Raw genomic sequence first — 11,985 nt, 5'->3', positions numbered from 1 at the left:
ACTTCCGTTTGACAGTGATTGCTCGATTGACTATAATATAATGCTTCCTTTAGTTTTTGTTTTTACATCGCATATCAATTTATAATAATAATATAATTATTTTTATGTTGTTTTGTTACTACATGATTGCATTTCGTACTTCATATGTTTCTTTTGTAGAGCAGCTTGGTAATTATTATGCGAAGGTTATATATTCTGTGACACTGATTCAAGTTGTGCAGTACTCTTTGTGCTGTAGTCGCGTACTGTTGTCGCGCTAGAGTTGCTTTGCTCAGTGTGGAAACAGGCGGCAAGACGTGAATATGACGCAAAGACGAATAACGTAAGTAGTAAAGGAATTGTCTTTTACATTTTAGAAATGCCACATTTAAAGCTTGTTATCGATACATATGTCGTATTGCTGGCGTGAATAGTTGTGTACTTGGTATTACGTGTCGTCGGTACCTCTTTTACTATTGTCATATACTTTTCAGTCCTGGTAGCAGGTTTGCTTTTTATTTTGTTACTGCAAAATTCACATTAATCTTTCGACTTGTAGAATTCTTGGGCAATTTATTTTAAAGTTATGCTGTTATTATCGATTGTTTGTTGGCGATTGGGTGTAGGTTACATATTTTATGTCGTCTTCTGGAATTATATTAATTAAAAGTCATGACCTCAATATAATAGATTTGTACAGCACTCTGCATTTGATTTATATTGAATTTTCTACCGAGACTGGGAAGGTTATGTATTCCTTACTGTCAGTATGTGCGTATGACTGCTAATTGTTAGTATTTTAGAACTTTAAACTTCTCATATTAGAAAAGTAGGCCTAGCTATCAAGTCGAAATTTCAATACACTGTGTTGTGCAGAAGAGTAAGGCTTATACTTCCATAATTTTATTCAAATGCAGGAAGCTATGTTTTCTGGTACATGGCTCAGACCATTTTAATAATAATAATAATAATAATAATAATAATAATAATAATAATAATAATAATAATAATAATATTGGCGTTACGTCCCACTAACTACTTTTACAACTTTCGGGGACGCCGATATGCCGGAATTTAGTCCCGCAAGGAGTTCGTTTACGTTCTCGTAAGTTACCGACATGAGACTGTCGTATATGAGCACCTTCAAATACCACTGGGCTGAGGGAGGATCGAACCTGCCAAGTCGGGTTCAGAAGGCCAGCGCCTCAACTGTCTGAGCTACTCAGCCTGGCAGACCATTTTAATATCTTAAAACATGCTTCAAAGAGTTCTCGGAAAATGAATGAATGAAGTCCGCCTGTGTCAGACTTCTACTGCTATTCACCAGAGCATTTGGATTTGTGGGTGTGTAGTATGGCAATATTGCTCCCTTTACTGCTACAGGAAATTTCTTATGGAATGAAATGGAATTCATATAATGGCTTTTGGTGCAACTGCCTGCTCTGTTTATAATGGGGTATTACAGAATAAATGTAGTATAATACACAATTTTCATTATCAGCAAGAACATACAAGATGCATTTTTGCATTAACGGATGGTATAACTTTGTTAATTATAGCCTAATGTTGAAAGTACTTTTTAAGTGTACAATCAAAGGTTCCATTAACAAGTATCGGGACATGTTTTGTTCTTATTTTATCGGATGAGGTGGCCATGCAGTTAGAGGCGCACAGTTGTGAGCTTGCATCTGGGAGATAGTGGGTTTGAACCCCACTGTCGGCAGCCCTTAGGATTGTTTCCCAATTTCTCACCAGGTAAATGCTGCGGCTGTACCTTAATTAAGGCCACGGCCGCTTCCTTCTAACTCCTAGGCCTTTCCTCTCCCATTTTCGTAATAAAACCTATCTGTGTCGGTGTGACGTAAAGCCACTAGCACAAAAAAAAAAGTTGTTATTTTTTGACATCATCAGCCAAAAATTCTTATGAGATAAGTAAAATAGACAAGGTCACAAATACACATTAAAATACGATTCAGGTTAGGCTACCGAATACGTCAAGTTAAAACACATAATGTAATTTGAAGAATGGCCCTAAAACATTGGAGCTCAATTGCTTTATTGTTCTGTTGAATTGAAGATAAAATTGTTAAACGCATGTAATAATTCCATGAAAATTATGATGATCGAGTTCTTTTGTCTTAATGTTGGCATGATGCATTTTAATAATTCTTAGTTAAGAAGTTCTGAAGCAGCAGAATATTTGACTGTAAGCACACAAAAGGAGAAATGTTGTGCCGTAGTTGACTCACCTCTCTGGGGCAGACGAGGATGAATATTCAACTATTCCCCTGCCTCATAACCTCTTAACTAAGAATTATTAGCAATATATCATTACGCCAACGTAAGAAGAAAGAACTTGATCATCAAACATTTAATGGAACTGTTATGTGTGTTCACAGTTTTATCTTCAATTCAATAGAACAAAAAAGCAAATGAGGTCCAATATTTTAAGAATATTCTTCGAATTACATCATGTATTTTAAATTGACGTATTCGGTAACCCAAATCATATTTTAATGTGTATTTGTGACCATGTCTATTTTACTTATAAGAATTTTCAGCTGATGCCAAAAAAGGACGAAAAATGTCCCGACACTTGTTAATGTTACCCTAATTAAACATAATTTTTAGTGTTGTAAAGGTGAAACATTTGATTGTACTCTTAAAAAGTATACTATCGAATACAGGCTTTTCAACAAAATTTATTTAGTGCAATGTTGAAAATGTCCATAATTTCCTCAGAGATGGTGTTGATGCCCATAGGAGAGTCAAAAGTACAATAATACGAGGGGAGATCAAATAAAAACAGTATTTTATTTTTTATTTAAGTTCATTTATTGAAAAACACAAGGTAAATACAGTTTATTTTTCCACATAGTTTCCTGCTTTGGAAATTCATTTATCCCAGTGTATGGGCAGCTTTTGCACGCCCTCATCGTAAAAAAGAACAGGGTCCTGTTACTAGCCAATTCCGCACGAAGTCTTCCACACTCGTCAAATCGTTGCCCTCCTAGAGCTTCTTTAAGCGGTCTGAACAAATGGAAATCGCAGGACGATAAGTCCGGGCTATAAAGAGGATGATGACCGACCAGTATCCAGTATTCGGGAGATAGTAGGTTCGAACCCCACTGTCGGCAGCCCTTTCCTGTCCCATCGTCGCCATAAGACCTGTCTGTGTCGGTGCGACGTAAGGCAACTAGCAAAAAAAAAAAAAAAAAAAAAAATAATAATAATGTAGGATGATGAAGTGTAGTCTAGTGCATTTCCTGTGGCTTGGAGACAGAGTTGCAGTATGGGGTCGCGCATTGTCATGGAGGAGGATGGCCTGTTGAATTGGTTGGTGTCGTCTTTTGCGGCGATATGCAACCCTCGCCTTGTTCAATAGCTCGCAGTAGTAAGCAGCTTTGATTGTGAATCGCTCGTCCAAAAAAGTCAACCAGCAAAATGCCTCGACGATCGAAAAAACTGGCTGCAAGAACCTTGCTAGCTGACAGTCGAGTTTTGGCTTTTACTGGTGCTGCCTCCCCTTCCCTCCGCCACTCTTACTGGCTTGTTTGGATTCGGGAGTGTAGTGGTGGACCCATGTTTCGTCGCAGGTGACGATCCGACTCAAAAATGCATCACCTTCTTCCGCAGACCTAGCTGTAAGCCTCTGACAGACCTTCAAATGTCTCAACTTCAGATTTTCGGTCAAAAGGCTAGGGACCCATTTGGAACACACTTTATTTTTCTGCAATTTGCTTTACGTCGCACCGACACAAGATAGGTTTTATGGTGACGATGGGATAGGAAGGCGTTAGGAGTGGGAAGGGAGCGCCCGTGGCCTTAATTAAGGTACAGCCCCAGCATTTGCCTGGTGTGAAAATGGAAAACCATGGAAAACTATCTTCAGGGCTGTCGACAGTGGGTTTCAAACCACTATCTCCTGATTACTGGATACTGGCCGCATTTAAGCGACTGCAGCTATCAAACTTGGTGGAACACTCTTTAGGGAACTGTAGGTCGTTTGTGATGATTGTTTGACAGTTCACATAACTGGTTCCGACTTGATCTGCAATTTCTGATACTCTCACCCGTCGATCGTCATCAATAACGTCTTTAACCACACAAATGTTTTCGTCTGTAATGCTAGTCCGAGGACAGCGATTGTGTTGCTTATTTTCCACACGTTCTCGTCCTTCCTTAAACTTTTTATGCCAGGTGAACCCACGTGTCCTTGACAATGTTTGATCACCGAAGTGTGCAGTCAATCTCTGTCAAATTTCTGCCGCTGTAACTCCTTTACGAGCAAGAAATTTTATAATTATGCGTTGCGCAGTGGAGGGGTGCACCTGTTGTTCCGACATCATGAATGTTACTGACGAAACGGCAGGAAATATCTAACAGCACGCTCTCCCCACTCCTAACGGTCCCGCCTAAGCATAGCAGAAGTGCGGGGCCAGTCCTACCAGCTGTTGATGTTCAGGAACATAAATCCTGTTTATATTTGATCGACCTTCGTACCAAGACCATCATATTGAAGGAAAATTAATTAGAGCACAACTGGAAATAGAAATACTCTGCCTGACAAAAAAATTGAAGTGCGCAGAAGAAATAGTCCAGGGCCTCTCAGGGTGCATGCACTGTGCACAGTGCAAAGGACTACTTCGCTAGGTTGACCAGAGTGCAGACACCCAGCTCCTCGATTTGGAGCAATAGCGCTGTCTCTCTCTTTCCCCACGCCTGTCTCGCTTGCTCCCCCTGTCTTCCTCTTCCTCACTTGCTCCGTAGCACTCCAAATCTGAGCCGAGCTTGGCCGAGTAGCCCAGAGATGAAGCGTTGGTCCGAGCGGGACTGATGCACAGTGCACGGAGATATTGCGCCTCGATGACCATGCGTGAGATTTTGGGCGTTTTAGAGGCCCTGAAATAGTCAGATGTCAGTGTGACTTCGTTCACGTACATACCTCCAGCAGTTAGAGTTGTAATACCCTGTGACAGGTAGAATGGCCACCAGAATGCATTAGTGTTGTTCCTGTTCAATGTTGACCATGCCTGGTAAGGTATATAAGGGGAGTAAACAACATCAGATGTTCAGTGATCACTGTGAAGGACATGCCACGTATTCATGTAAGACAGCGTTATCAGCACCTGACAGAGTTTGAAAGGGGCCTCATGGGGGTTCTCCATTTGGCTAGCTGGTTGAATTGAATTGTGGAATATCCAGATTTGTGGGGCATTTGGGTATGATGATGGGCTGATGTTGGACTGCATGGTAACATGAGGGCAGGTATATTTTTCAAGGTTCCAATTGTCTACGTTTCACAACCACAAGGGAGGATCATTGTATTGTGTACGAAGAACATTGTAACCCATTCACACTGCACCTACCATCCAAGAACAAGTAATGGACTCCCTGCAACATTTTTTTGCTATCCCGCACTATTGGTCGGAGGCTAGCAGCAAACGTCGCCATAAGACCTATCTGTGTCGATGCAATATAAAGCAAACTGTATGAAGACATTTGTAGCCTTTATTTACAACATCGTTAATGTGATTTACCCATTTATGGTCTTTCCTTATACTCACACCTAAGTACTTAGTGATCCCGGTAAGATATATTCATCCCATCAACACAGTAATTAAAATTGGGATGACTTTTCGTCTTGGTGAAACTTACAAGCAGACTTTTCATACCGTTGTCTGCTGTCTATCTCATAACATTGTCGAGGTCTTTTAGCGGTTGCTCACAATCCTGTAACGTACTGACATTTAATATGTATAACTTCATGTGCAAAAATCCTTATCTGTTTTTCCATTTCTTTCTTCTTTTATGACCCCATAGGATCACTTTAGTCAGTTCATCGTTCAGGTCCTTTTGAAGGGATTGTTCGGGCTTTGCGGTCCCCCCAATACTTCTTAAGACGCTCCGATTTTCGTGCCCTTTCCTCATTTGAAAATATGCGTGTTGTTAGTTTGTAAGGGTAAAGTGGAGGTTTGTTTTCTTGAGTTTTTATCCAATTTTATCTTATTTGTGGTGTCTTCTGTTGTAAGGCCTATTTCCTTCAGATCCTCTCTTACTTCTCTGATCCATTTACATCCTGTTGTGGTATTTTTTGAGACAAGATTGTGTTGTACTAGTTGTTTCAGAAGTTTTGAATCCTGCATCCTCATGATATGTCCAAAGAATCCCAGTCTCCTCTTATGCATAGTATCTGTAATGGGTTCTAGCTCTTTGTACATGACTTTGTTAGGTATTATTTGCCACTGACCATCTTTCTGATATTTTTTGTTGATGCAGGTTCTTCCAATCCTCCTTTCAATTTTCTGAAGTTCGTCAGTGTTTGATTGTTTATTCAGGTGAAAAAGTTGCATTTGTTTGCTGATATCATTTATATAAATAAGAAAATATAAAGGTACAGTAACACTGCCCACTGCCCCTTATTGACCCCTCTTAATCGTTACAGGATCAGATAATGCGTCACCTTCTCTAATTATCTGAGTTCCATTTTCTAGACATGTAGCTGCCCATTCAACCACGTTTTGTCCAGTCGAATAGCCCTCATTTTTGTGAGCAGTCTCCTATGATGTACCCAAACAAAAGCCTTGGATAGGTCATTAGCAATACAGTCCATTTGGCCTCCTGAATCTCTAATATCTGATAATATCTGCTATATCTTCCTGGAGTCCTATAAGTTGAGCCTCACTGGAATCGCCTTTCCAAAATCCGGACTGCCTTCTGTCCGACCAGTTAATAGTTTTGCGTACACTTCTACATAATCAGAAAGAATGCTTTCCCAGTGCTTGCATGCAGCACGTGAAGTTGACTGGTCTGTAATTATCCGCTTTATGTTTGCCAGCCATATCCTTGTACGTTGGGGCTAGTATAGCAACTCTCCATTCATTTTATATAGCTCCTTGATGCAAATAGTTCTGAGAAATATTTCAGATATGGCACTATAGTCTAACTATTAATATATCACCAGAAATCAATCCCAGCTGCTTTTCTAACTTCAGTGTTTTTTAAATATCTGTATTATCATTGGTAAATGTCAGTATTTTGCCAGTATTGGTAACTTCCTCTCCCCCATGCCTCTCTTATCAACCTTATGGTATTGCCGGATAATCCTACTTTTACAACCTTATATCCATCTATCTTTACATACTGCTGACGGAATACTTCTGTAAGTCGTCATATATACACTTCCATTGCTCATTGATGATCCCTGGAATGTCCTTCCTATAACCTGTCTCTACCTTAAGGAATCTTCCATTTTTGTGTATAATTCATAAGACTGCCAATGATGTTTGCCATCATGTTGCTCTTAGCCGAGTTTTTGGCTAAAATTCAATTTCAAAGTAAGTTCAATCTCTCCTTGCTTCCACAACAATTCCTTCTTAATCTCTTTATTTATCTGTTATAATATAGTGGGTTTCTCCAATTCTTTTACAACTTTTAAATGTTTATCCCACCCCCTTCGGGTAGGGGACGCACATGTAGAATACACCTGCGGTATCCCCTGCCTGTGTTAAGAGGCAACTAAAGGGAGCAACCTAGGCGCGGACATGGATTGTGGTTTGGTATAATGTGTTGGACCTTCTGTGGATGAGAGGGGCTGAATACATTCACAGGTAATCCCTGCCCGTCGTAGAAGATGACTAAGAGGTTCATGTGGCCATGGTCCCCTCTTTATTTTTTTTATTTTTTTGAGGATTAGTTGTAGACCATTTCAAAATTTTTGATGTGCGTGCTGCTCGGAGATGGACCTCCTACGTGTGTGACTACTCTCTAAAACCCGTGTCAGTAACCTCCCAGGAAGTGGCGGGTGGGAGTGTCCTGTACCCAGGCAGTAGTATCCGCCTGACAACACAGGTCCCCACACAGCCGAATGCCAGAAGGACGTGTTCTTATTAATTACTTTTAATTATTTTTACTTAATTTAGTGCTCTGTACACGCTATGGGGTACATGCTATTGCAGGTGACTGGAGGAAGGAGTCCTCGTGCTCATTGCCTCAGTCCTCCCGTATTAGGCATCGTCCAACATTGGACCCCGGGCAGTACCGGCTATGACCAGGTGGGTATTGCCTTGGCTGCTTGGTTTGGCTACAGAGACCCCTGATCGGAGTGGGTGGTATTCGGGGATTATGATTTCGGGCATGGCGTCGAAACCACTTCCGCCTGCCTCCTTGGCTAGTTCGCTACCCAAGTCTTTAACTTTTGATTCTCTAAGGGAGGCAACCCCTTGGTAACAAGCGCAGCGTATTAGTCTGGGTTCAAGCTTCCCTAGGTTCCTGGTTGCTACCAGAACCAATGGGCACGATTTCAAGCTGGTCAAATCGATTCTGTTCAGTCGACACATCGAAGGTGTATACGGTGAACCTCAGGACCTAAAGAATATGCGCAGTGGTGGTTTGCTTCTGAAGACGAGCACTGTGCTCCAAGCAGATCGGTTGCTTAGGTGCGACCACTTTGGCGACACCCCCCCATCAGTGGAAGAGCACAAAACCTTGAATCTGGTTCGTGGAGTTATTTTCCACTGTGATCTCGTTCTGAACACTGACGATGAATTGATGGAAGACATGAAGCACTGTGGCGTGACCCACGTCCGGCGAATCACACGCAAAGTCAACAGTGAAGTCGTTGCCAGGGGTGCGTTCATAGTCTCCTTCAAATTGTCAGTATTGCCAGAGAAAGTCAAGGTAACAACCTATCGTTGCGATGCGAGTCTGTACATCCCGCCTCCTATGCGATGCTATCAATGCCAGAGTTTCGGACACATGGTATCTCGTCGTTCGAATCAGTCTACGTGTGGTACATGTGGAAGAGTAGCTCGCGTGGAGGAGTGCACAACTCTGTATAAGTGCACTATCTGCTCTGGTCTTCATTCATTCTCCTCATGATCGGAACTGTCCGACCTGAGTGAGGAGAAGATCCAGGAGGTCAATACCCTGGATGGTCTTCCCTACCAGGAAGCGCGCCGTGAGTTTAATTCTCTGAATGCCCCGAGCAAGACATTAGACTTCAGCAGATGGCACAGTCTCTCCCAGGTTCGTCATTTTCCCTTGAAACACCTTCCATGAAGGTCCCTGCGCCCATGGCGGCAGTTGCTCCTGTGAGCAACGCCGCAAAGAGAACGAGCTCGAAGGCGGGTCCACCCTGGATTTAGCCCATTAACAAGGCTGTGCCGGCTGGGAAACCTACGCCAGCACAGCGGGAGAAGACAACTTCTCCTTTCTTCACAAGGTCGGCGAAAGCCGTGCCTAGGCCGGCGGAGGTGGCATCGTCGATCAGGGTTGGGAAATCACCTCCCAGCCCGTCTAAACAAGAATCGATGGCGGGGAAGAAGAGCGCTCTTACCAGGCGTTCTTCCAGTTTTCCTACAAATGGGGCCTTACGCCCTCCACCCGGAGGGTCTGATTCTGCGCCGGCGGGTTTTCCTCCTGGTCACGAGATGATGCACATGGGGCATTTATGTCCATTCTCGGATGGGGATGTGAGTGTAGGTTAGGTAGCATTACACTGCTTCTAACCTAAACCTCAGAAGTCCACACCCACACTGTGGAACTGTTACAGTGGAATTGTAATGGTTATGTTAGGCATCTTGCTGAGCTGCGCCAGCTCATTAGCGAGTATTCGGCGAGTATAGTCTGTATTCAGGAAACAAATTTCCGACCATGTCATCATACGGTCTTGAGAAATTTTTGTCTATACTCGTCAGAACGACATTATGCTCACCGGGTTTCCGGTGGCGTTGGCATTTTTGTCCATTCTGATACCTACAGTGAAGAGACTCCACTAAGAACTCCGCTGGAGGCTGTAGCAGTTCATGTTCCGCTGCCTGTCAGCAACAGTGTGTAATGTTTATTTTACACCAGGCCAGCCTCTTAGCACAAATGATGTCACTAATCTTATAGGTCAGCTTCCCCCTCCCTTTCTCTTATTGGAGAATTCAATGCCCATCACCCCATATGGGGCTCTGAAATGCCTTGCCCCCGGGGAAGAGAGCTGGAAACAATAGTAACAGAGCTGGATTTATATAATTTGAACACAGGGGAACCAACTCACTTCAGTGTGCGTTACTTACATATTCTCGCATAGACGTAAGTCTATGCAGCCGTACGTTGGTTCCGCTGTTTCGGTGGAATACACATGCTGTTCTCTGTTACAGTGACCATTTTCCCATCATCCTTACTTTGTTGAAACAAAAATTCATTGAGGCTCCTCAATGGATTCTTAAACATGCTGATTGGTGATAGTACACATCACTAGCTGTTTTTAACGACGATACCAGGCGGACCATCGGTGAGGAAATAACTTACATCACCCACGTTATTCTTGCTGCTGCTGAGGAGTTCATTCCCTTGTTTTCGGGGGACTCCTCGCCGAAAACTCGTTCCTGGGCGGAACGCCGTAATTGCGGCACCTATCAAGGAATGGCGTCGTGTCCATAAATGTTATCGTAGGCAGCCTACTGTGGTCAATTTGGTAACATTAAAAGAACTCCGCGCCGAAGCGCGAGTTCTTATTCACCAAAGTAAGAAACCTTCGTGGGAGAGATATGTGTCGTCTACGACGTCACATACTCCATCATCTCAAGTGTGGACTAAACTTTGACGTATTTCGGGTATCCAAGGATCGATCATCTTCTATACCGGGAATTTCCTTTGCAGGCTGTGTTGTCACTGAACCACTCTCGATTGCTAACCATCCAGCTAGTAATTTCACGGATGTTTCCAGGTCCGGGAATTACCATCGTGATTTCCTCGCTCTGAAGCGGGAGGCAGAATGTCATCACTTTAGTTTGCCACTCAAGCTCCAGAGGACTACAACGTGCTCTTTACGGAGTGGGAACTCTGCTGCTCCTTAGCGCTTTGCAAGGACACGTCTCCTGGACCAGACAATATCCATAACCAGATGTTGAAACACCTTAGTGAGGATAGTCTATTATATCTCCTTCGTGTGTTTAACTGGAATCTGGATAGAGGGTGATTTTCCGTCTCAGTGGCGAGAGAGCATAGTCATTCCTGTCCTCAAGCCTGACAAAGATCCTCAGTTTGCAGGAAGTTACAGACTGATTTGTCTTACAAACTGCCTGTGTAAGCTATTTGAGAGGACGGTGAATCGCTGACTTGTGTGGTGTCGAGAAATAAGGACTTTTGTCCGAGTACCAGTATGGTTCTTGAGCCGCTCGCTCGACCACTGACCATTTGGTACGCCTGGAGAGCTTTATCCAGAATGTGTTTCTCCGCAAACAGCACTTGGTAGCAGTTTTCTTTGACATAGAAAAGGTCATGACACCACATGGCGATATGGTATCCTTTCAGTCCTGCATCGGTGGATATTCCGAGGTAACTTGCCGGTATTTATTACAAATTTTTTGTCACTCCCTCTATTCTGTGTCTGAGTAGGGAGGACATATTCCCAGTACCACGTTCAGGAAAATGGACTCCCACGGGGATCGGTTCTTAGTGTCATTCTGTTCGTGATTGCCATAAATGGTATTGTTGCTGCTGCTGGTTCAGCAGCAATACCGTCGCTATATGCGGACGATTTTGCTCTGCACTATAGCTCACGTAATATGGCAGTTGCAGAGCGACAATTACAGCAAGCTTTTAGGAGAGCGGTGCGGTGGAACTTTGAGCATGGCTTTCGGTTTTCCACCACGACCTTTGTTATCCACCTTTGTCGTCAACGTACGCTTCACCCACATCCTGAGCTTTATTTAGGAAATTTTGCTATTCCTGTAGTTGATACTTACCAATTTCATGGGCTCCTTTTCGATAGTACACTGTCGTGGGAGCCACATGTGCAGCAGCTAAAAGTGCAATGCACCAAGAGGCTTAATCTCTTGAAGTTTCTTAGCAGCACTAATTGGGGAGCTGACTGCTCCCTGCTCCTACGCTTCTATAGGGCACATATTTTATCCAGAGTAGACCACGGCAGTGCAGCATATGGCTCAGCAAGACCAAGCGTTCTTGCGATATTGAACAGTATCCATCACAGCGGGGTTAGGTTGGCAATGGGAG

General features: G+C 43.1%; 1 protein-coding gene across 2 annotated transcripts in view; it reads left to right on the top strand.

Annotated features, from left to right (window-relative positions):
• The first annotated feature begins 267 nt into the window (after nt 1-267).
• DNAlig1 (DNA ligase 1) overlaps nt 268-11,985 on the top strand; it is a 719,906-nt gene continuing 708,188 nt past the window's right edge. For both annotated transcript variants that reach the window (XM_068225852.1, XM_068225851.1), the window contains exon 1: nt 268-322. In XM_068225852.1, coding sequence (XP_068081953.1) covers nt 303-322 — 20 coding nt within the window. In that variant the 5' untranslated portion in view covers nt 268-302. The remainder of the gene's footprint in view (nt 323-11,985) is intronic.

This window comes from Anabrus simplex, chromosome 2, assembly GCF_040414725.1.
Source record: "Anabrus simplex isolate iqAnaSimp1 chromosome 2, ASM4041472v1, whole genome shotgun sequence".
Lineage (NCBI taxonomy): Eukaryota > Metazoa > Arthropoda > Insecta > Orthoptera > Tettigoniidae > Anabrus > Anabrus simplex.
This window is presented reverse-complemented; position numbering and strand designations above follow the sequence as displayed.